This window comes from Trichoderma atroviride, chromosome 1 (genome assembly GCF_020647795.1).
Source record: "Trichoderma atroviride chromosome 1, complete sequence".
Lineage (NCBI taxonomy): Eukaryota > Fungi > Ascomycota > Sordariomycetes > Hypocreales > Hypocreaceae > Trichoderma > Trichoderma atroviride.
In genome coordinates, this window is record NC_089400.1 from 3,428,082 (window position 1) to 3,451,765 (window position 23,684).

Here is a 23,684-nt window from a genome sequence, read left to right on the forward strand (position 1 = left end):
CTGCCGCTTTACTGCGAGGGAAGTTGCAGCTGAGGGGCCAAATCAAACCGTTCCTGCTGCGTCCCTAAAATCGTGAGGGAGCTTGTTTCAAGGGCAGCTGCAGTGCACCAGAAGCCCCCTATTTCTCACTCCATCGCTTCATCCCTACTTTTACACATGTACGAGCTCAGGAGGCAGGCAGTCTTTCCGCAACTACTAGTAGGTACTAGTGGTGCATAGGACTGAGAAATAATATTGCATGTTATCTGAGGCAGCTTATTCTTAGTAAGTACTGCCTGCTCTGAGGCCGCGATCCAGCGTCCATATGACTAAGTTTCTTACCCATGCTTGTCTCGTCTGCTCCAGTAATACCTCTCCGCACAGTATCAAGACATTGCAGCACGACATGCACCTCCAATAGGGTCCCATAGATGGGCAAAGCTGCTGCTTTCTTGCCGCCCCCCTTTCACCTTTCACCTTTGGCCGTTCACCTTGCACGCAAAAGCACACTTGACACAGGTATCCATCCATCGTCCCAGGGTCGCAGCAATCCCAGCAACTCTTGTTGAGGCCCTGGTCGATAAACGATCCACACCAGGCCAAGGTGGGCATCGTGGCTCGGGCCACGGCCAAACATCGCAATCCTGGACAGTATCAACGCCTTTGATTGTCTCGCTTAAATTCTTATTTGCGCGTTGGGTGTGATCCGGCGATTTAATTGATTCGTCTCCCATCTTGTTCGCCATCGCGTGCCGACTGCTACTTTGCACACCGTAGTATTTGCACGTAATTCCAGGTACCTGCCACCTCATCTCATCGGCTCCAAGCCATTAGCAGCCCGAGCTGTTCGCTAGCCCAGCCACAAGAACCGAGCAAGCTCTTCCCCAGATTCTGTCGGTTGACTAGCCAAAGCACTGATAAAAAGTGTTGCTGGTGACAAAGAATCTCATGAGACAGGTATCACGCAAACATGGAGCGTGCAGCGGGTATTTCGTTGCCTTGTTTGGTGCATGGCACATAGAAAGACGTGCATGTCAAGACAAGGAAGAGTTTTGCAAAGCTGTTGAACTTTGCAGTGAATAATAAAGCAGAGTTGTAGAGCAAATAAGTACCTACTAGCAGTAATCACATGCTCACACACTTGGCAACCTGTACCTGTAAACACGAATCGATTTTAAAGCGAATTGACTGAGAATTTTATACAAATCATCCTTCTTCGTACCTTTTAATAAACTAGTCTCTTCACTCTCTCATGCAATCGGCCCGCACGTGGCTGAATGCCCGGAGAGGCAACTTTCATCGCTGACGTCGATTATCAGATCCGACGGGCCCCACCAAGCGGCAGCCCGGCATCGGAAGCCCGAAACTTATTTTGCTTGGCGCCATGAAAGCACTGACAAGCATTTATCGCTTACAACCAAGCCCCGAGATATTCCCCCATGCAGGTATAAACCTGCGGTAGGAGTGACGTATCGTTGCGATTCGGCAAGATACAAGAAAGGAAGAGCAAAAGTCGTTGATTATCATGCGAATTCCAAGCCATACGCACCGATAGCAGGCAACGACGTTCGTGGAGCAGTTGACTCCATCACCTCACAATGACTGGCCACGAGAGAAGCGTCTTGGTCCTGTATGGATCTGAGACGGGCAATGCCCAAGATATAGCCGAAGAGCTTGGCCGGCTGTGCCAGCGGCTGCATTTCAAGAGCCATGTCGAGGAACTCGATGCCGTGGAACTCGTACGCAATTTCCATTTTCCAATTCCCATTTCCCATTTTCCAATTCTCACTTCTCACCTACTTGTACCCTCTACCTGACTCATTGACGACTAACAAAATCTCACATCGCAGAGTGTCTTGCTGCAGCACCAACTCGTGATATTTGTCATTTCGACGACCGGACAAGGTGACATGCCGCACAATTCACTTCTCTTTTGGAAGAAGCTCCTGCGGAAGAAGCTGCCACCAAGTTGCTTGAGCCGGCTGAAGTATTCCTGCTTTGGCCTTGGCGACAGCACATATCTCAAGTATGAAAACATGCCCTTCATCTAGCACTCTGAATTGATCCTAAATTATCCATAGATTTAACTGGGCTGCGAGAAAGCTTGTGCGAAGATTAGACCAGCTCGGTGCTACTACATTCGTCGACATATGTGAGGCGGACGAGCAGTTTCCAGATGGGTAAGATTTACATGCACCTTCACATATGATATACACACACAAGAACTCGTACTCAACCTTTATAGTATTGATGGCAGCTTCGTAAGATGGGCCGACGATCTAAGAAAGCACCTCCTTGAGCATTATCCGCCTCCGTCAGGTTTAGAGCCAATTCCCGACGACACCATGCTGCCGGCACGCTGGTCTTTAGGTCCGGCTTTAGCAGGCCTCTTAGAAAAAGCCCAGGTTGTCGATTTGTCCCCTCTCATACTCAAAGACTCAAACGGCACGCTCACAGCACCAAACTTGCCTCCACCCGGACTCCTACCCATACCCGCCGGACGGACGGCGACATTGACCAAGAATGAGAGGCTCACTCCAACGGAACACTGGCAGGATGTTCGCCTTGCATCATTTGCCATCCCAGCCCACCAATCAGGTGGGAAAGTCCACTGCGTTCCGGGAGACTGCCTCACGCTGTATCCAAAGAACTTCCCCCATGACGTCCAGAGGCTGATTGACCTCATGGACTGGAACAGCATCGCCGACCAGCCACTCAATCTATCCGCCTGCGAATCCCTGCCGCGCAACCTCTATGCACCAGCATGCTGTACGCTCCGCGATTTGCTCCTCAACAATATCGACATAACTGCCATCCCACGGCGTTCCTTCTTAAAGAACATGTCCTACTTCTCTTCAGACGAATACCATCGTGAACGATTGCTAGAGTTCACCATGACCGAGTACATGGACGAATACTTTGACTACGCCACACGATCCCGCCGCAGCATCATCGAAGTCCTCGATGAATTCACCTCCGTCAAGATCCCAGCCGAGCGCCTCCTCGACGTCTTCCCCTTGATCCGCGGCCGCGACTTTAGCATCGCCAACGGGGGCACATCGGCAAACCATCCTTCAAATAAAGACACTACCAACGTCGAGCTTCTAGTCGCCATGGTGAAATACCGCACCATCTTGCGCAAGCCCCGAGAAGGCCTCTGCTCCCGCTATCTCGCCAGCCTCCATCCCGGCTCAACCCTGCGCGTCTCCTACAAACCCGTCCTCTCACCCATCCATGGCACCGCAAATTCCCAGAGACCGCTTATAGCCATGGCCACAGGCACCGGCGTCGCCCCCGTCCGATGCCTCATCCACGAACGCCTCACACATCCCAGCCCAGCGCCCATGATCATCTTCTTCGGCAATCGTAATCGCGCGGCAGATTACTTCTTCAAAGACGAATGGCGCGCGCTCTCCGAGGAAGCGGCGAAAAAGAACACCGAGCTTTTGGTGTTTACGGCCTTTTCGAGAGATCAGCGCGAAAAGATTTACGTGCAAGACTTGGTTCGCCGAGAAGCGCCGAGGCTGGAGAAGCTGATACCCCAAAGAGCCATTTTTGCCGTCTGTGGGGGCTCCTCCAGGATGGCTGATTCGTGTAAGCGTGCGGTTTTTGATCCCTTTATCGAAGGAGGCGATGAGGAAGCAAGGAAGGACATGTTGGAAGCCATAACGTGGTGGCAAGAAATTTGGTAGACAAACTTGCGTGAGAATCTTTTTTGTGTGAAGCAAAGGATAGACTGAGCGTGTATTAGGATAGTATCAGCTATTGATGCCTTACTTTCCTCGGGATTGAACCACTCCGAGTTATTGTATATGTACTAATTCGGCCAAGATGTCGTCTGTATAATACAAAACATTAAACGTGGAAAATCCTCTGCTTGTTATAGAGACATGCCTACACCATTCATATATGTTTGCTCTGATATCTTGCCCTGTTGGCACATGAGTATTGTGACAAAAATAGCGAACACTACAGTTGTCAGTAGAATTATGGCTTATATCGTCACAAATATTATTTCATGCATTCCAGTCGGCAGTGATAACCGCTTAAGGCCCTCCAGTATCACCAAAAGCCGTTAGACATGTATAATACATATCATAATTCTAATGCTTTTCTTTGCTTTTTAATGTAGATAAGAATTTATTGTACTAAATAAAAGAGAAATTATAAATAGGGGGTAAAAAGGAGACAAGTAGCATAAGTAGTGGTATAATCCTCCTTGAAGCTCCTATCGTAGTATTTCTTTGTAAATACACCCAGTCGGTCTGAACCCATACCTAGAATACCATGACCCTAAAATACATTTGCCCACGCTTCCAAAAACTCCAATCATGGCGCTACAATACATAAGAAAACATTTGGTGAGAGGTATGGGGAGAAGGACACAGAAAAAGGAAAATAGAGGAAAAAGAAGGTGTACGAGCTTGGCGCTCATGCTGCTAAATCAGTGTAAAGGTTTGGCCATCGTCGACTTTTAGTCTTCCCAACTATATCGTTTTTCTGCCATCTGGGGAATGTGGACAATATCGTTTCCATCTATACGTTCCTCTGCTTGCAAAGATTCAGAATCCATTATATCCTGACTTAGATATTGCTCCCCACTCCTCTCCTGTGTGTTTTCGGCAGAAAGGGTACCTCTATGCGATCGAGCCATGGAAAAGGTAGCTTGGCGTGACATTTCCTGCATCATTCGATCTTCTTCTTCTGTATAGTTACTTCCCAGACTATGATCAGAAAGGTGGCAGTCAGCATTAAATCGAGGCGTGAAGTCGCCATCACCATCACGATTTTCCTGGCTGACGATTTGCGCCAACATGATGCTGTGTCTAAGCGACTCAAGATTTTCCGGAAGATTGCCCAGGCACTCAATGTGTGTTGGATCGATCGGGGTTTTCTGACAAGCTATAGACGATAAAGCGGCTTTGGACTGCAATGCGACCGGATTATCCGAGTGTTGCGTGCTTGCTTGACTTGTATCTAATTGCACGATATTGTCGTTGTATTGCCCATCTGAAGATTGACCTGCGGCCGATACGGTGGTTGCGTTCGTGGAGCTATGGCTATTGTATCCTGACCCAGAGGAGATGGGCGAAGGCGATCCTGGAAACGATGCTGTCCCCAGCCCAGATCTTGGAGAGACTGGGGTTATCTCCCTGCTCGAAGTTGTATGGGTTGGACTGGCAATATATGTAATTGCTTTCTCTTGAGGCATAACAATTTTTAGCGACGCACGATACTCAGGTGGAGATCCTCGAAGCTGTCTTTCGATCTTCTTCTGTGCTACTTCATAGGGGCTGATGTTCTGTATAGTATCAGCGTCCAAAGTCCCATTGCCGATTATTGAAATACTGTCGACGTCTCCATCGCTGGCATCAAGCTCTACTGGAGCCAAGGGAGCGGGGAGCTCCACGGGAGCTGTTGGAACAGCAAGTTCGCAAACTACTGACTCTGCCACAGTCACTCCCTCGGATTTTGAGGCAGCGACGGTAGGATTTATAGTAGCATTGTTACTTTTGAACAAGTTCCATATTGGAACTTCGAAACATTTGGCATGTTTAGATATCCTGGGCGTAACCGAACCCTTGGTAGATTTGCTGTCATTCACTTCTGTTTCGTCGCCTTTTGTCTCCGATTTCCTTCGGCGGCACAGGTAGCACACGCTCACCAGACAGAATATACACAGCAAGATGGCTCCAACAGCGATGCCTACTAATTGCGCTGTGCGTAGCTTGGTACCGGCTTGTGTTGGTGGCCCTGGGTAAGGACTGTTATTTGGCTGCTTGATCGGCATCAAATTTGCATCTGCTACCGGCTGCTGAGGAAATTTGGCTTGGTATATAGAAAATACGGCCTCGTCATATTTTGTTATCAGGTACGCTTCCTGTAAAAATGATCGGCCAATGACGATTGAAGAGTCATTTTGAGTCCTCCGCAGTGCAAAGTATGGGACAGCTGGGTCTCCATATTTGATAGCTCGATGCTTGAATGGATATTGTAATAGTCCGACGAATGCTTGCATTGGCACGGTGATATTTACTAGTCCCGGTACATTCAAAGGGGATCCAAAGTTATCATGGTTGTCGAAGCTTGAGAGGCTAAACGTAAAAGTAAACGAGTTGGCTGATCCAAAGGCATTATACTGCTCATTCGTGAGAGTATACAAATCAAAGGTGCTGTTATAGGTCAAGTTGAAAGCATCTGCGAACTGATCACACACGGCGTTCGGTAGCCACAGATAGGGAGTAGTGCTATCAATCAAGGCCGTAAAAGAATTGTCCCAGCTTGAAAGGCTGGAGATCAGAGAGTCCCATTTCTTCGGCTTTTCGGTGTCGTTATTCGCAGAAGCTTCGATGCCCCGAACTAAAGCGCGAGGCATATTATCCTGAGGAGTTAATGTGAAGTCAACGTCGTGCGGGACATATCTAGCTGTGTCAGAGCCCCCTAAAGTAATAGAAACTGGGATATTTCCTATTCTCTCAAATTAGCGCTATCCATTGGATACGAGCAACTTCTCACATACGATAAGAGGCACCGGCAGTATAGCCGTAGCTATAGCTGGGAATCCATCCAAAGGTGCGGACGGCTTGGGTCAAAGGCGACTGAGCTACCTCATTACCAAAGCTGCCCTGAGTAATCCCTAGCCCAAAAAGACCTATGTAATAGTCTGTTGAATTGATGGCAGACATGAGAACATTGGACATTCCAAAACCAATGTCGGTAATGGAGCTGTATGCGTTGACTGTGTCGAGCCCATATTGGCCGTTTCCACCGTATCCTAGATAATCCAACCCGAGCTGCCAAATTCCCATGTAGGACCAATGTTTGGATTCAAATGGCGTATAAATGCCGCCACGAGAAGAAGAACAGTGCGGTTCTTCTATGAGATCCAATTCAACTCCTTGGCTGGACGGAGGAGTGAGATGTTGACGAGTGGGATCCCCGAGATGTCTTGCAAGCGGCGGACCTCGATCATGTTGAGATGGCGACGTATTTTGTAAACATCCTCCGGGTCCTATTGCCCAAAACTCGGAAAGCGATGTACTCAAGAGAACGTTGACAAGGTCTGAATTTGACCCCAGCAAAACCTTGATTGTCGACCAGTTCCCGTCAATTCCAAGCCTACCAAGTCAAGGTCAGATACATACATGACCTGAACTCATTGCGGCATTCATGGGTAGTCAGATATATAAAAGGAATAATAGCATACCATTCTCCAGCATCGAATGCCACCGGTGACGGCTCGTTCGCGTAGACAATACCAGCTACTGTCGCAATAATTACTAGAGCACCAAGACGCATTTCGTCGACGCCAGTGCTGCAACGCCGAAGCTTCGCGCGCCAAGAGGAGGACTCCCAGGTTGTGGCACTGCTGGGAACCCAAGGCTTGGTATCATGAGAACCTCTCAGCTTCCGTTATATCACTACCACGGTACTGTATCCATGGGGTTTAATCGCGTGGTGTGACGGAATCCGCAGCGTTCAGAGAGCGCTATAGCTCGTGGTCCGGCAGGTTTACGCAGCGAGAACGCTTTGTTCTTGGGTACCATGAAATTCTCGAAGAATCCGATCGTGCTGTATGTATGAAGAAGAACGACGGATAGAAATGCAAGGCTTTGGACACCTTCCAACGGGCCCTCGGATGGCTGGCCGGGGAGGGTACCTTGTGCCAGGCACTGACTGGAAGCTGCTAATGAGCATGCACAGATGCTAGGCCGATCTCCTAGGATATGGGGCCTGGAGCTTCCTTGTCGCCGCCGCCCTCGACAACTTTGCCCAAGGGATGGACCTTTACTCTGCACACTCGCCACAGATCCAACGAGAGGGGCCACTTGAAGCATTCCATATCAGTTTGCGACAGACAGGGCCCTGTCCCAGATGTCTAATAGTGAAGCCCGCTACGATGAGCCTAGCAACGCCAAATTGTGCCGGCCATCAAGCCGCCGATGGCTCGCGGAAGCGCTAATGCTAGTACTGCAGTAATACCTGGCCGCCAAAATGGGACCAGATGGGGAACGGTTTCAGTTGCTAATATCCTGCTGGGGTTACACTTGGAACGCTTCACGCGTCCTGGGTACAGGTACACTGATATGTTCCTCGGTCAAGTCATCTCCAAGTCTCCAGCTCTATATATTAGCTAGCGGTTCGAAGCAGTAGCAATGCCCTGTCGTCTACATACCTTTGCAGGGCAGATTATTGAGTTAGCATCGGTCGAGACGATCTACGCTTGACCGCCTCCGTTCTGTCACCCATGGTTTCGGGGTCAGCAAAGCCCGCTCCTCATGTCTTGGAAGTTAACGCAGGGAGGACACGCAAGCTTACTATAGAAAAACATCCCTTATAATAACACGTACGTACCGCTGTCAAGTCTTTTCAACAAACTCGATAACCATACCATGCTGGAATACACATCTGATCAGCGGCAGAAGGTTAAAAACGGCAGTGCGAAAGAAATTTGGCGACGTATCCGGTGACCAGACTTACTGGGCTTTCTCGGCCCAATTGTCGTGTAAGTCAAACATTTCGGACAAGGCAGGAAAATAGTCTTACTGCCTCGGTTTTTCCAGGCGTCTCAATGTTTCAGACATTCTCAAGACAGCATCAACGCTAAGCTTGATACGCATTGCCCACATACCTGACCTGGTGGCGACCCTGAGCTCGGTGTGGCGGCGTACGTAGTGCGCGCAACATTTGTTGTTGTAGTACGGATACGACATACAGAGCAGTGTATTGCCAGCCGCGTTATGTCGTCGGAATGTCCATGTTCCTCAATAGCTACGACTTCCATACGCAAGGCAGCTGGCCGAATATGAAGCTCTCGGCTCTTCTCAGAAACTGCAAAACGACGCCAACTATGGAGTACTCCAGGTGTCTCTTAAGAAATGAGAAGAGTGACTGGGGTAAGGCCTTTGATCAGCAGCGCTTGTTACAGCATCTGGAGATGGAGGCCCACTGATCAGATGGGCTGGAGCCGGGATTGCCATCCGCCCCACCTCTACGCTCTTCTTTGAAGCAGTTTGTCTGTGTGAACTGCGTACTGTAACACACGACGGACTGGCCTGGCCATTTGAGCATGGACAGCGCTACTGCCTGGAATCACGCCAGCATTCTGCGTCCCGCAGGTAGCCAACAGTATCGGGGGGCTGAAAGTCTGGCACGCGCCAACACTTTGCTGCTGGTTCGTCGAATGCGTTTACGTCTTGTGCGCAAGTAAAGTGCTGACGGGGGATCGTCTGCCGGAGCTAAGCTCCCTGCCATGCACCACTAGCAGCGTTAGCACGGCTACTGGCTGTATATGAAGCAGCACTGTACCAGTAATTCCATCCAGAGAATTCACCAGCTGAGATGGTCAAGTGTCCAGGCCTCTGCTAGTGATGGTACGAGTAACGGTGAAGTTGCAAAGTTTGGGAGCAGGTTTGAGGTGGTCAAACGCGGATTTACTTTTTAGCACCCCGGCTTAACAGGCACAGGTGGTTGAGGTAGAAGTTACCTAGGAGTGCTCCAAATATGCCGCCTTGCCACGGTGAGAGCCGCTGTACTCGCTACAAAACGACGTTATCACACAAGCTCCTTCCTCGTTGCAAATGAACAAAAGACTACATGACGAGAACATTATCAACCTAAATTACTGGACTTCTTGCCTCTTCTAGCGTCAACCATTCAACTAGATACTGACTGTACAAGCGCCTCATGATATTTAAGTTGCCTCAAAAGTTACCCTGGATCTTTGAATGGAATTGGTCACGGAACCAAGGCTGCGACAGGTCTTCATGCCTGGATCCTCAAACAGCGTCTACTTCGTATGTGTTCTAGAAAATATTCACAGACAGTGCCAGGTCTAACTGCTATCAGGCCAATATTATACCTAAAGCGACAAAGGACGTCCATCATTACTCAGTTCCCGAAGCCGTGGCCGTCATTTTCGCAGCGCCTGGCAGCTGAGAAATCGAGCTACTCGCCTCAAGGAAATGGTAAACTGCCAACAGCGAGAAAGGCAGACAGACGACCCGTGACACAACCCTTGTAGCAACGCCAGGAACATGGCCTATCAATGGCATGCCTCTGGCTGCCAAGCTCTCCGCACTACTCCACATAGCTGCTAGTAACAGCCGCTAGAAATGCAAGGGAAATGCGGATTACAGGCCGTCTGATCAGAATTCGGCATTACCGTTGCAGTCGGGACCAGCTGAGCCAAGGGAGTGGTGTCTCGGAATACGAACAAAAAGAAACGTTCAGTTCCCATCTGCGAAATAGCTCGCAATAGCCACTCTTATGCATCCGCTATTTGAACGGAGCATCCACCCGACATGCGTTATTGGACGCTAAGAAAGACTGCTAGCAAGGGAGAACAAGCTCGTTACTGACAGCTGAGATTGGGCAAGCCGCTAAGATCCGCGTAACAATCTCGTCCAAGATAATAATTTATGGTTTTGGCTTCACTGCAGCTCAGCCAATGCCATACATGGGCTAATCGCGGGAAGCGAGCCGCGAAGCTTGAAATGAGAGGGCATTATTTGCCACTACATCCGCCCTGCATCGGAGGCTTGGAGCCCGCCAAGTATACGCAGCCGTGACCTTGCCGTGCGTCACACAGATGCTCCTTTGGCTTGGCCCAGCCATATGTATAATGCGGGAAATTTTGACGAGGGAACAGAGCACTGGGGTTTCAAATGAGATATTGAGACCTTGCTCTCCCTTGAATTACTATTGGTCACAAACCCCTATTCCAACACCCAAGACGTGCCACGGTCAGGTTGGCCGCATAATTTTCCATCTCAAGCTCTCCACACAAGAGCGCCTTTAGCGTTGTGTTCCCGTTAATATCGGAAGGCTGAATGTAGGCCAGTGAATTGTCTCGGCCTATTGGTGAAGTCTGGCCTGGCGTGGGCCTAACGGAACATCATATCTCTGCGCCCAGCCGCTCGCGCAGCTTCAACGTGTCAACCCTGCAGCACATTACAGCTCTCTATACAAAGTATTATCAGACCGAACAGTCAGATTCCAGCATCTGGAAGCCTGTGTAGCCGCGCTACAGCCAAGAAGAAGGGTTAGATTATTCCTTGTCTCACGACAGCAGCAGGAGCTGCTCGATGCTTCTCCGTCTCCCTTTTTCAAGCTTGAGATGGTGTGTTGGGCCTAGCACTCGGCCAGCCACTGCTAGAGTATACAGTGTACATGGAGTACCTACTGTTAGTGTGAGAGCCAGCTGCTATCCGTATCCATCTCATGCTTGCACACGCCTGCAGTCGACTGCGGCAGTGCTCAGTGCATGCAGTCAGTATGTGTGATGTCGGCGCCCTTCGTACCTATTTGCTATAGACCGAGCTTTCTATGAGCAAACCGGGCCTGTCCGCGAATATTCTACTTCACCACCATAGTAGAAGTCCCAGTCTAACAGCTGATTATTGCTGGGGCAAAGCACTTCGACTTGTTCTTCGCTTTTAGAGAATATGCTGCCCCTATAAATCCTTATGTCACTATAGCTCAATGGCGAAACCATCAAATTGTCGCTTGAAATCCATACGCCCCAGTTCAAGCATACATTGATTCGGATCGTTCTCGCAATCTTCGAAAATACAATGAAAGCAACCAATGTTGCGCTGTTGTTATATGCAACATTTGCCATAGAGGCTGCCACAGCGGCTACGCAGCTAGGTGTGTTAAGTCTTTCGATTTGCTGCCGAAAGGGCGCTGTTATTCACATGCCTATACAGAGTTTCTGCATCGTCGGCACCAGCGACGTCTGTTCCAATCCAACAGCACCTTGGAAACTGTTCAAGATGGCCTTTTGCCGACAGGTAATACCGCGGTCGAGGTTACACTCTCAGAGCCAACAGCTACAACATCTCAAACAACCGCCGCACCGACGACACGATATAATGCCACAGAGAGGCCTTTTTCATACTCAAGACCCCCGTCAATATCTTCTCCCCCGTCTATTGCGCCTATGACGAGCGTTAGAGTCAATGATATCAACGCAACCACTTTACCATCAGCAACCGAGAGTATATTTGGGACAGGAGAGCCAAGTCAAATATCGATGCCAATCCATGGCTTATTTACAAACTCATCCGCTACCGCCCGTGGCAATGCTGATGAGCCAGGGCATCCGTCAGGTGTCCCAATGACAGGCGGCAAAGTTGAAACTTTTCCGACGAATTCTTCTTCTCTAATAACTACGACTTCGACAGAGCCGTGTAGTTCATTGCCCAGCGATAGAGCTGTTACCGAATATTCTATAATTTATACTTCGACCATCACATTCTATGGCAACAGTACTGATTACACTCCTCCTTATTCGCCCCTGACAACGCCGAATTATTGCTCTCCTACAGGCGAAGCTCTCATAACATTCTACAGTACAACCCACGTATCTAACTCAACTGCGATAGAGACGGCGTCGCCTCTGACTACGGCTTCTCCAACAGCTGACATCGGTGTACCAGCCCTAGTTGCTCCTATTCCCGCCATTACCTTTTCGTTTGATCTTCCAGAGATTCTTACACAGACGCCTGATGCTACTGGCGGAGATGAAGGTGGAATAATTATCACCATCAAGCCGTATCGCTCATTCACTCGTCGGATAATTACCTTTATCACAACCGATAAGAACCCAGCTGTGGTTTTTTCACCTGAACCAACTCCTGATTATAGTCCCACTTGGATTACTGGTATTGGAGAGGGTGTTCATAAAACCATTGATGTTATAAACAGTCCGCCAACCGATACACCCATCTCCAATAACCTTATTGAAAGCGTGAAGCGACCTCCAGCTCCTACTTTTCAAGTCACTGCTGGAGGAGACCAAGTTATTATCAACGAAGAGACGATATCTGGCCTGAAACCGAGCCAAACAACAACCATCACTGTCGGGACTGACGTTTTTACGATTCTTCCAACTGCAGTCGTTGGTTTCGGTTCAACAGTCACAAAGCCTGCACCTCAAGAAATATCCACTCCCACCTCAGCTATCACATCCGGGGTCTTGGGTGGAATTCCGGTGATAATCTCAGGAACAAAAGCTGTGGTTGACGGTACTACCTTGAGCATCTCGCCGCAGATGGCTACAACTACCATTAATGGCCACAAGGTTGCTCTTGGGACAGGAACTATAGCTATCGACCATGAGACGCTAGTTTTCCAGAACCCCTCGCCTCGACCAACTCATGAGATTATTACAGGAGGAGAGATGATCACAGTTATAGGCAGTTCCATAGTTGTTCTACACTCTACAACCATCACCTATGGCGCGAATATTGCTCTAAAGCAAACAACCTTCAACGGCGAGACCATCTCAATCGGTCCAAGGGGCATATCTTTCCACGGGACCACTCTAGGAGGGCCCTCGGCAAACTCCACCAACACGGAGTATGAGATTGTAGGCGGAGTCACTGTGGGAAAACTTTTGCCATCTCTTGTAGTAGTCAACGGGGAAACCTATTCGATTAACAAAGATGGCGATCTGAAAAATATGGAAACGACAATCATTGCCAACCAAACCATCACCATCGGCCCCGAGGGCTTAATTTTATCGTCTCAAACATTGACGTACCCAGGGAGCTCTGTCACTGCTACTTTGTCGCCTTCTATGCCGGACTTCCCTGCCGAGACAGCAAGTCAGAGCAGTGACGAGGAAAGCGGCGCGTTTTCAATCCGTCAAAAACTCGGTGCCTTTTACGTTTGCTTAGCATTAGTAGGCGTTTGGGTGATCTTCCGAGATGCATAGGCCATGTCATCTAGCATAGGCAAATTAATATGGATGAGAAGTTTCATGGAATCTTTTGCGGCAAAAGTGACTGGGCTATAGAAGGAATGGCTCGAGGCCATATGAAGAGAGCTCCTTACTACGGGGGAGAATGTGAAATTTGGTGGAGCTTAAGATTGATCATGGCTCCTAGGGGCATAGGATCAGCGGTCGTTGATGTCTGCAATAGTGGTAGACCATTTCAACGGCTATAAAAGATGTATATTAAAGTTTACCTGTACGATATTGCAGCGGATTATCAGTTCTTGGATCTTGGCTACCGTTACCAAGTTAGATTGCTGAGAAAGACAATACTTCATGAGTCTCATGAATTTACATTTCGCAAAATGCACCATCCTTTCTTAAGAAACAACACTGTATTTATCGAAACTTGTACACAAGAACCAAAGTAAAGTTCCCAATGTCTAACTTGAATACTGCCTCAAAAATAAAAGCATGGAAGGTACGTCAACACTTGTCCATGTATATAGAATGTAAATGTCTTCAGCCAGTCTCCACTTCGAGACTGCATTCTCTCCCATCTCTCATTTTCATCACCACCTCTGGACACTTTTCCCTTTTCCCTTGCCCTTTCCAACGCCATCGCCGGGCAAAGACGGAAATTCTTCACGCTGAATGCCAAGCCCCTCATCCATGTCTGATGATGACGATGGCGGCGAGTTGCCTCCTTGATCTTGCATGCTTAAGCTTAAAGCTATAGCCAAATCTTCATCTTCATTGGTAGTTTGCCATGATGGTCCGCCAACGGGCGTGTGGCTCGATGACGGCGAGCCAGACTCCAATTGCTTCCCCTTCTTGCTGCTCTCAGGCTTGTATTTGACATTGACGGGGAAGTCAAAGTCGCCAGAGCTATTTCCTCGCGATGTCTCTACAGGGGACTGTCCGCCTTCATTGTCAACGCTCTCCATGAGGGATAATCTTATCGCCTGTTGGATTTGTTGCTCATACTCGCTCTCAGCCACGCCGTTGGCTTCCGAAGCAGACTGGCCGCTCATGCTGAGATCTGGCGTCTCCGCGATATTCTCACTAAAGGAGGAAGCAGTGTCGAGACTGGCATCAGCTGTTGAGTCACTGGCTCGTTGTTGCTCTTCGGCGTGATACGCTTCTTCAGAGACCATTTGCGCATAGAGGATGGCTTCTTCTTCGGTCAAATCACCCAAAGCGCCAAATCTCTTGAGACGGCGGCAATATTCACGAGCCTGCTGTGCATCTTCTCGATACATTTCAGCTTCCTCAGATGCAATATAGTCCGTCACCGCAGCACCTTGCCGCCGGCTAGCTAGGCGATTATCCATATCGGCATGTCGAACGCGACGCTTGCGTCCTGCGGCGTGACCTTGTGATCCATATGACCAGTATCGCATGAAAGCTCCAAAAGCGACTACACCCTGCAGAGTCGTAGGATCGGGGTCGAGGAATATCGCCCCTACAGCAGAGTATGTATTTTCCCGCAGTGCTGGGTTCATGGCCAGCATTTGACGAGGAACGCGACTATTTGATCTGGCATTGATTGTTCTGATAGGTTCCACAGCAGATGCCATGGGGTCCCAGGCTTGGGCAAGGCCATCACTACCGCCATGAACCAAGTACAATCCAGAAGCCGCAACGGCGGATATCTCGGGAGAATCGGTTCGAATAATTCTCAAGGGTTGTATTTCGCGCGTTTTGTCATCATCTCGGGCATTCCAAACAAGAACCGCGCCGCTGTTGGTCCCAATGACAATGAAGCGAGTTCTGCGTCCTGGAATCTCTCTCGAGCCATGATCGGCCCAAGGACTCGTTGTAGATGAAGCTTCGTTTGCTGTATGCAAGGGATCTTCCCCTAGGGTGAAAAGCGATGGAAAGGAGTTGTCTAAAGCGACCGACGTTACAACATCATGGCTGTAGCCCTCAAGTTCCAGCTGCTGCTCGGACCAGTCGTGAATAACGGTCGAGGGCACTGGCGGAGACTTTGGAGTAGGGGGCGGAGACAGCGGTGTTTGAGACTCGGAAGCTGGAGAAATTCGATGATCAAATCCGCCAATGCTACCGAATAGCGACGTAGAAATTGGCGCCACGGGTGTCGTAGATTCGCTAGGAGGTTTTTGTTGTACAGGTATCAAGGACCGCGAATAGCGCTGAATACTGGCAGGGCGGTTTTCAGCCATGCCACAGTTAATCACAAAGATGTTTTCTCCGGCGCCTTTGCCGTCGTCACTTGCAAAGTCCACTTCAAGCTTCCGTTGCATGTCCCAGCCGTCACAAACTTTGCGGAAGTGAGAGGGCCTGTATCTCATAAACTTTTCGATTTCTCGAGCCTCCGCCACTAGCTGCTCTTTGCTGAGGTGCATGTCATTTGAGGGCGATCGAGGCGAATAAGCTCCACGGGTTGCATTCTTGTCCAGCTCATCTTCCCGAGCAACTCTGCGAGTTGCCTCCAAAAGGTGCCAGTACACTGTACGGCCATTGTACCAGGCATTCCGCGTCATATCTTCTCCACTGGCACGGACCGGTTTTCCAACAGGAACGTCGCACAGGTAGTATACTTCGCCCAACGCATTCAGGGCTACCGCCCAGACCCTGGAAGAGGACTTGCGTTTTTGGTTGAAGCTGTCATCAATCTTCAACGAGATGATGGGGACTCCTGGACTGATGATCCATCGTGCTGTGACGTCGCCATTGGCATATCTCGGACCTGTGGTATCCCAGCCAAGCGAGTAAGCAGTGACCACGCCAAGTGCGGATCCTGTGAGAATACCACACATCGATTGCGTTGTTGATGTGACGGCTGATGACTTGGCAATCCATACGCTGCAAATTGCATCAGACATTTCGGGAATCTTGGGTATGTCCGGATGGGCATCTACGGCACTGATCTCTGCACCAATGTAGCGCCCGCGCGGTACGTTGATCCCTCGGAAGAACGGCCGGCCACCTGGGAATCCCTCTCCAGCTACTACGCCGTAGGTATAGCTCACATCCATGGTGTTGGGGACGCCTGCTGGTCCATCTCCAAGGCCATACGGCAACAAATTTGGAGCAACTTCGTCCAACTGTGGCATCGTAAATAGATCTTCGAGGCCCCATTTTTCAATCTTGCCAGTCGTAGGGTCGCTAACAGACGCTGCGCCAAGATCCCCGGCTCCCTGAACGACACGCGGTGGCTTCTTACCGTTTAAGAAGACGGCGTGAATGTTAGTCACTTGCCAAGGCAGCTTCGAGTTGTAGGTCAAGACTGCGCTGTTCTTTTTGCCAGCGCGACCAACTCGGCCAGACAAGCTCCCTCCTGGGGGGGTTCCTGGCTTTCCGCGAGCCAGACTTCTTAGGTGGCGAGTTCTCAAAAGATACTCGCTCCTCCACGTAGCCAGCGAGGTGAGCCGGGGAAAATACCGAGTCTCGAAGCGCAAAAAATCGGAGGATACAGGTATAACAAACCCAGACTGTACAGCATCGGCTTTATCACGGCTGTCTAGGATGGTATGTCCTGGAAAGTAGCGCATAAAAGCCATACGCCAAGCATGATGCGTGGTAACCAGCGCCCAGAATCGTTTCGATACGAGCGCCACCGACGAGTGGCAATCAGGCGGCAAGTGTGAGAAGATGTGCGTTAGAATCTCTGGACATGCAGATTAGTATGGAGCATTGCTGTTTCAGTATGCGATGCGCAACATACCGTTGGGGAAGTTGTCGAGGCGTGTCCCATCAGAGCGGGGCTCCGAGCGCTTTACGACCTGGAATCCAACGTCTTGCTTCGCAGTCTGGGAGGCGAGAGCCCTTTCGTATTCGGAGATTCGCTGTCCAGGCACAGAAGGGCGGTCGTCTTGAGCCTCGTCAAGGGTCAATCGGCGCAGCTTCTTGTCCAGCCGGTCGGCATTCACGCCGGCGCCACTCTCGTCTGGGAGGGGCTGACGCTGGTCATCCGCGCCGAGGCGAGCGTGGCCGAAGCCGCCTGAGAGGTCTCGACGGAGGCCACTTGCATCGCGGGGAAGAGAGCCATGCTGGGGAAGAGGGAGAGGATCGAGATTGCTGTTGCTCAGGAGCTGCGTCGGAGTCTTGATAGGGTCTTGGGTCATATAGCTGAGGAGAGATGGACGAGGGAGGGATGTTGTGACCGTGCAGTGAATCTTTGCACAGTCTAGCGCACGCCGGTGTTGTTGCAGGCGGGAGTGGTGAATGCGGCTGATTGTTGCGAGAGCTTGGCGGAGTGACTCGGAAGATGCAGTTGGTGAGAGGTGATGAAACTAGAGTGAATATTTTCCAGCGCGTTGTCACAGTCACACTGGCGCCAGTGCTCGGCACTTGACGCTTTCCCGGCGATAAGCCGAAGTGACGATATTGCCTCTATACCGGACTTGGCGCGTTAGCGGCTGGTTGTTTTAGCACATGCACCCTATATATGCTGGAGCGTAGCAGCTTTGGGGCCTAGAACAACCATTGGTTGACGGTTCTCGATTTCGGGTTCTCCGTCTTCTCTTTCCAAAGGCACTGTTATGATGGGTTTGGCATAGCTTCTGTCTCCTGTATGAGTCGGTGATGTCGAAGATATTGATAGTCGGCAATAAGCCAGGTCATTGCGTCAAGTACCTAGGTAAATGGCAGAGAAGATGCAATAAAACAACACGGGGAACATGTTGGTTTCGTAAGACGACGGCATAATATAGAGAAGGATGGATAATAGGGAGAAGAGATGACAGAAGCTTCGGCTTATATATGCAAGCCAAGTAAATATCTGCTGGACGTCATTGCCAGGGCGTCAAGTGAACAACTCGTTCTACTCTTGCTGAGTTTATGTAGATAGCAACTATCATTTAATAGTATATGCTTGAAGTTTGAAAAGACGTTAATAACATGAATGTAGCGTTGACTAGAGAAGCCACTAAGAAGGCTTCTGAAGGGCTTTGAGCGGAATTCTTCTTCTTCAAACACACTCAATGGAGCTAATAGGACAACCTTTGCAGGCAGCATCGTCATTTTTAGATAGCCCAGATTAAGAAATAGGTTCCTAGGTAGCCAAGTCGGGCCGTCGCCTCGCCCTGCTCTTTGCCGACGCAACACACACGCATATGGAATCAGCCATCGTCACTATCTGACCATCTCAATAGACTAAGAGCTAGGAATACGGAGTACGTCCCGCCTGTTTCCATGCAGTCTGACCACGAAATAGGACTTGAATGTTTTCAGCCCCCCGCTTCAACCCTGATCAACAGGCCAGCTATCCATACTATCAGCTAGCTTGAACCTTGGCTATGCCCACCGTCGAGTGACTCCTCGGCTCGTAAACCGAATACAGGAATCTTTTGTGTCAGCAATATGCTTGAAGCGCTAGAGTAAGCCCCATGAATCTTGTAGCTCAATCACTACTCAACATGATGGAACCTAAAATGGTGGAATACTCGAGCACCATAGCAGCAAACTGAGCAAAACTGTTGCCATATATCCCGCCGTGAAGAGGGTTCGCATCTAGACTTTTCAGAAAAGAAAGGAAAGAAAAGGAAAGGAAAGAGAATCTAGCCCAGGACTCTATCATAAGCTGTTGCCATTACTAGTGGAGTCTGGATGTTCTAGGTAACAGCCAAAGTGGGTAGTATCTGCAGCTCTGAGATATACAGGTAAATATGCCGAGCTCACGCAACATGAGGATATGAGGACCCATATCCCTGGATGGAATCCTAGTTCCATAAATATCTATATGATACTTACAGTAGCAGTACCTTTGCTCGCATATCCCCAAATAGAACGCATCCAGGCCAACCCTATTTTCCTACAGAGAACACGCATGCAGCTACTCGGCTTTCTCGCGTAATAACCAAGTTCCAGTCTCCATAACTGCCTCAGAGAAGACATAAGCCGAAACCGCTTCTAATTCCCAGTGTGGTACGGTCATTCATGATCATGGGAGGTAAATCCATCCTCTATCAACAACCCTATACCCAGCATATCTGTTTGTACGCACAGGTAGCTATCCAGAAATAGAGAATGTCTTAACCGCATAATGTTATAGGTGTATACACATCTACGTTTCAATCTTTCATTTCCAGCGCAAGACTATCCACGGATCAAGTTGAGTCTTCACCGAAATGGCATTCTGTCAGCTTACTCGGCATATCGGCATAATGTTTAGTAGTAGTGAATCTCATCCTCAATCATGAACAGCGCATATGTGGAGGTTGACCACGCACACTAATCATGAGATGCTAGCTAAAGGGCGTTACAAGCAAGGCCCCAGCGCGGGCGCTTCAGGAATACGATTAGTTATAGACTTATAAGCATACGTAGAACTTTGTATACTACTATATAGAATGGGCGGTGTGTTTTATTGTAAAAGGCGAGAGATCAGCGCCGAATATTGCTTCGAATGAAAACATCTCTCACGCATTTCAGGTAGATCAAGGGCACTTTCGGATCAAAAATGAAGTCGTTTGTCACCACAGTCATCGCGAGCTCTTTTCTGAGTCTCGGACTCGCCAACCCCGTCAACGTGACTGAGCGTGCTCCTGGTGGCGGTGTTTATCTATGCCCCGGCGCGTAAGTCTCCCCCAACTCGGCACAATCTTTTTGCAATGTTCTAAACACTTTGGGGGAAATTATAGCAACTGGACACCATCAAATCTATGCCAGCACATTGACATGACAAATGGCGGCTGCTGGACAATCCCATGGCAGACTCTGGGATCAATCGGTCCCGACGCGGGTGAGTGCCAAATCTTTATATCAAATGTATACATTTGAACAAATGTCTCGAATTTTTAATAACCGCCAACTCGTAGGCTGGGTGTGCTCCATGTTTGTTGAGCCCAACAACTGCGTCTACAGCTCTGGCAACCTCAACTCTGGCGGCATCTATACTCCTGGCGTTGCCGACTTGACAACCTGGAACGATGGCTTCACTGGGAAATGGAACGGATACTGGTTTACCGATGCAAAGACCGTCCAGTGCGAATATGCTTAGAGCGGTGTGTGTTGACGCGGATTATTAATTGCGATTGGAGCCTGAACCGTTGCGATAAAGAAAAAAAAAGCCATAAATACCAACTTGAAGATTATGTTCAGATCGTCTTCATTTAATCGGCCCATACGTGAACTTGACGACCTAGAGGAAATGTAAATTATAGATTTTCTTTGGATTTTTTTTATTTTCTTTTTATTTTTTTTTTTAAAAAAAAAAATGATAATCATAACAATTGAAAGAAAAATACAACAATCACTAGCTTCAGTTGAAATGTTGCGTAGCAATTGGTTGCTTCATGGAAATATGCTAGTTTCAACTGCCTGCAATGTACTATAAACATCAAATCCATTGTAACCGTGGCATTCAAGGCATGATTGACGCTCAGACAGAGGACTAAATGCATTTTATATACTTGTAGCTACCATATCGAAGTAATCTCTTTTTTTTTCAAATTGGAGCTTTGCATCATTACTAACCCACGGCATAGCCTAAACCTGAAATAAGAATAACAGAATTCAAAGATTTGATAGGAATAAACTCAAAGAGATGACGGTAATAGGATGGAAAAGGGAAAAGAGACGGAGAAAATAAAGAACCAGTCGTGCTCTCTCTCGCCTTTTTTGTGTATATATATCGCTGACAATTAACAAGATGGAAAAAGGAAAAAGAAAAAACACCCCGAGGTATAACAAAGTCAAATAATATAGGAGTCAAGAACGAACAAAGAAAATACAGCAGCGACTCGTTAAACATCAATGAGCCAGACCGTTCCCGACAGAAGCCAACTTTCCTCCTTATTTATCCATCATATCCAGCACGCAGTTGCCTCTTCTAGCCAGTTGGGTACAGCGATGGGTCGATAGATCGCTGCTCGTTTCTTGTTTATTTGTTCCTCTTCCACTTATTTGATGACAAAGGAAAAAGAGTGTTGCTGTTTTCGCATGTTCGCTGGGTTGACGTCGGGTAATAAAAAAAAGAGAGAGAAGAAAAATGTCGCCAGATGAAATGGGATGGTAAAAAAAGAAACAAAAAGAGGTATGAAGAGAGAATGGGATATGTCTCAGTACGGAACCGACGCTTCCAAATAAAATCGATTGCCGTCGTCAAGCCGTTTCTATAAAACCCAGAGCAGACGTCGAGGTGAATGCAAAAAACATGACGAGAAAGAAATTCGCTAAAAGACGGGTGGCGCAGGCACAAGCCTGTCGGTGGTGAAAATGCTGACATCAACAGCTCTATGTGAGATTTAGGCCGTCCAGTTTGGACTGCAGCCTTCGTATGACTTCCGGGTCGGGTGTTGGTTCTACCTTGCGAGGCAGGGCGCGAGGCGAGGCATGCGACTTTGGAAACTTGCATTTCCTGCATTCAGTCCCGTCCTCGACCCCGGTAGGATAAACAGTTTTGCAGTTTAGGCATTCATAGTGAGGCACGCTCTTTGGTCCAAATGCATCGCCAGGGTAGCCAAATGGATATTTGTCTTTCTTGGGCCTATCGCGCACTATTGTTAGCATCCATTTAATCAATTTCAAACCAAGACGGTGTCAACTTACGGGTCTCTGGGGCAGTCGGTGCAGCGAACGTGCTTGCACTTCTCGCACGTCTTAGTCCCGGCTGTGAAGAGCGTATCGCATTCGTGACAAGTTCGTCGGACGCGTTGACGGGGCTTCTTGTGGACGAGATCCTGGCCTCCCGTCTTGCTTGGGCGCTTAAGAACAATCTCCTTCTCGATTGGGGCGTAGTCGGGCAGTATCGGGGCATTCTCGCGGTTGGCCTTTATCTTGGCGGCTCTCCTTTCACGACTAGCGATGATCTCGGCCTCGGAGCGCTTTGGTGGGTACCGCGTGCATTTGGTACAGCGGCTATGGCTGCAGTTGGGGCATTCCTTGGTGGCGCCAAAGGTAGCGTTGCAGCGATGGCAGGTCCGTCGAATGCGCATTCGAATGGGTTTGTCCATGCGGAGGACGGTGTCGCTGGGGATGGCGCTCTGCCATTCCATGGGATGAATCTCCAGGCCAAATCGCTCATTCAGCTTCTTTGCCCGCTCTTCAAACAGCTCCAGCTTAGAGAGCCGGCTAACACCGGGCATAGCCTCATAGAGAGCTCTAGCCTCTGCAGCTTTGGCGTCGACATGGCTGATCCTATGTCAAGATTATGTTAGCACGATACCCTCAGTCGGACATAAGCCGCAGCTACAGGCGCGCTTTGTAAAGCCCGGCGTAAAGGGTGCTCGTAAGCATCATTTACAGTATGTGAGCAAAACAGGGGCAGCCCGATAAAAGAAAAAAAAAAAATCCCAGGAACAATTCGGTGTCACACATACAGCTTGGGAGCATCCTCAGTCTTAGTTCCAGGAGTTGTGGCAGCTGTAGCGACAACACCGCTTCTGGCGGCAGCAGGCGGTTGGCGCTCAGTGCCGCTTCTTCGCAAAACGCCCTTGACTTTGGCAAACACTTTGACAATTCCCTTCCTCTCTCTATCGGCCTTTGGCACGGGCTCCGCTGGTTGGGCGGAGGAGCTCATGATGCTGTTGGCTGGCGTGCGGGCGACGGCAGTGGTTGTCTCAGTAGGTGAACACCTTGGGGGGAAAAAAAGGGCTTCGTCAAGGAGTCCAACAGGCTGGTAGACGGGTATCGCAAAAGGAATCCGATGTGACCCGTCGAAACAATCGGAATCGTTGCCGGAAAATTCCTTCCTTTCTTTTTTTCTGCAGGCTCTGGTTTTTTTTTTCCCCTTTGCTTTTTATGTTTCGGCAATGGTAGCGGCTACTACGGTAAACGGCGATCCTTCAGGGTCGTGGGTTTTTTTCGTCGGTGCGGCTGAGTGTTGGACAGGCTGGAATTGGAATCGACAAGCGGCGCAAGAGCCCGGGCCTAGGAATGGAGCAACGAGGGCCTAAAAATCACAGCGCATCAGCCGGCGAGTTGCTGCGATTGAGGTTGAGGGCGGATTCGACGAGGCCGCAGCGAGGAGCGGTGGTGTGCAGAGATTGGAGTCGGAGGAGAGAGACAGGTTGCA

The 23,684-nt window shown here is 49.3% G+C and overlaps 6 protein-coding genes across 6 annotated transcripts; 3 read left to right on the forward strand and 3 right to left on the reverse strand.

Moving 5' to 3' along the window:
• Positions 1–1,294: 1,294 nt before the first annotated feature.
• TrAtP1_001226 (uncharacterized protein) lies at positions 1,295–3,848 on the forward strand. The gene is made up of 4 exons (XM_066110897.1): positions 1,295–1,718; positions 1,830–2,005; positions 2,061–2,159; positions 2,225–3,848. The coding sequence occupies exons 1-4, from the start codon at positions 1,578–1,580 to the stop codon at positions 3,669–3,671; spliced, it is 1,863 nt and encodes a 620-aa protein (XP_065966970.1). The 5' UTR covers positions 1,295–1,577; the 3' UTR covers positions 3,672–3,848.
• Positions 3,849–4,158: 310 nt separating this feature from the next.
• Positions 4,159–8,485, reverse strand: TrAtP1_001227 (uncharacterized protein). Its single transcript, XM_066110898.1, has 5 exons — positions 8,299–8,485; positions 8,156–8,218; positions 7,187–8,094; positions 6,500–7,098; positions 4,159–6,447 (listed from the first exon to the last, which is right to left on the reverse strand). The coding sequence occupies exons 3-5, from the start codon at positions 7,276–7,278 to the stop codon at positions 4,454–4,456; spliced, it is 2,685 nt and encodes an 894-aa protein (XP_065966971.1). The 5' UTR covers positions 7,279–8,094; positions 8,156–8,218; positions 8,299–8,485; the 3' UTR covers positions 4,159–4,453.
• Positions 8,486–11,354: 2,869 nt separating this feature from the next.
• TrAtP1_001228 (uncharacterized protein) lies at positions 11,355–13,702 on the forward strand (the record flags this gene model as incomplete). The annotated part of the gene is made up of 2 exons (XM_066110899.1): positions 11,355–11,631; positions 11,691–13,702. Exons 1-2 carry the CDS (start codon positions 11,556–11,558, stop codon positions 13,700–13,702), a joined length of 2,088 nt encoding a protein of 695 aa, XP_065966972.1. The 5' UTR covers positions 11,355–11,555.
• On the reverse strand, positions 13,665–18,604 carry TrAtP1_001229 (uncharacterized protein). The gene is made up of 2 exons (XM_066110900.1): positions 17,394–18,604; positions 13,665–17,336 (listed from the first exon to the last, which is right to left on the reverse strand). Exons 1-2 carry the CDS (start codon positions 17,791–17,793, stop codon positions 14,275–14,277), a joined length of 3,462 nt encoding a protein of 1,153 aa, XP_065966973.1. The 5' UTR covers positions 17,794–18,604; the 3' UTR covers positions 13,665–14,274.
• An 811-nt stretch (positions 18,605–19,415) lies between these two features.
• Positions 19,416–20,669, forward strand: TrAtP1_001230 (uncharacterized protein; the record flags this gene model as incomplete). Its single annotated transcript, XM_014086209.2, has 4 exons — positions 19,416–19,619; positions 19,722–20,245; positions 20,311–20,411; positions 20,488–20,669. The coding sequence occupies exons 2-4, from the start codon at positions 20,130–20,132 to the stop codon at positions 20,667–20,669; spliced, it is 399 nt and encodes a 132-aa protein (XP_013941684.1). The 5' UTR covers positions 19,416–19,619; positions 19,722–20,129.
• Positions 20,670–21,025: 356 nt separating this feature from the next.
• On the reverse strand, positions 21,026–23,679 carry TrAtP1_001231 (uncharacterized protein). The gene is made up of 3 exons (XM_014086208.2): positions 22,990–23,679; positions 22,220–22,807; positions 21,026–22,157 (listed from the first exon to the last, which is right to left on the reverse strand). Exons 1-3 carry the CDS (start codon positions 23,187–23,189, stop codon positions 21,905–21,907), a joined length of 1,041 nt encoding a protein of 346 aa, XP_013941683.2. The 5' UTR covers positions 23,190–23,679; the 3' UTR covers positions 21,026–21,904.
• Between the last annotated feature and the right edge of the window lie 5 nt (positions 23,680–23,684).

Bases quoted from the DNA above. Each gene is read 5' to 3' on its own strand.
- TrAtP1_001226 (XM_066110897.1), top strand. From the start codon at position 1,578: ATGACTGGCCACGAGAGAAGCGTCTTGGTCCTGTATGGATCTGAGACG. The intron at 1,719-1,829 runs GTACGCAATTTC...CTCACATCGCAG, and splicing joins AACTCGATGCCGTGGAACTC to AGTGTCTTGCTGCAGCACCA. The intron at 2,006-2,060 runs GTATGAAAACAT...AATTATCCATAG, and splicing joins GGCGACAGCACATATCTCAA to ATTTAACTGGGCTGCGAGAA.
- TrAtP1_001227 (XM_066110898.1), bottom strand. From the start codon at position 7,278: ATGCGTCTTGGTGCTCTAGTAATTATTGCGACAGTAGCTGGTATTGTC. The intron at 7,099-7,186 runs GTATGCTATTAT...TTGACTTGGTAG, and splicing joins GCATTCGATGCTGGAGAATG to GCTTGGAATTGACGGGAACT. The intron at 6,448-6,499 runs GTATGTGAGAAG...TTGAGAGAATAG, and splicing joins TACTGCCGGTGCCTCTTATC to GAAATATCCCAGTTTCTATT.
- TrAtP1_001229 (XM_066110900.1), bottom strand. From the start codon at position 17,793: ATGACCCAAGACCCTATCAAGACTCCGACGCAGCTCCTGAGCAACAGC. The intron at 17,337-17,393 runs GTATGTTGCGCA...CTGCATGTCCAG, and splicing joins CCTCGACAACTTCCCCAACG to AGATTCTAACGCACATCTTC.
- TrAtP1_001231 (XM_014086208.2), bottom strand. From the start codon at position 23,189: ATGAGCTCCTCCGCCCAACCAGCGGAGCCCGTGCCAAAGGCCGATAGA. The intron at 22,808-22,989 runs GTATGTGTGACA...ATCTTGACATAG, and splicing joins ACTGAGGATGCTCCCAAGCT to GATCAGCCATGTCGACGCCA. The intron at 22,158-22,219 runs GTAAGTTGACAC...AGTGCGCGATAG, and splicing joins ACCGACTGCCCCAGAGACCC to GCCCAAGAAAGACAAATATC.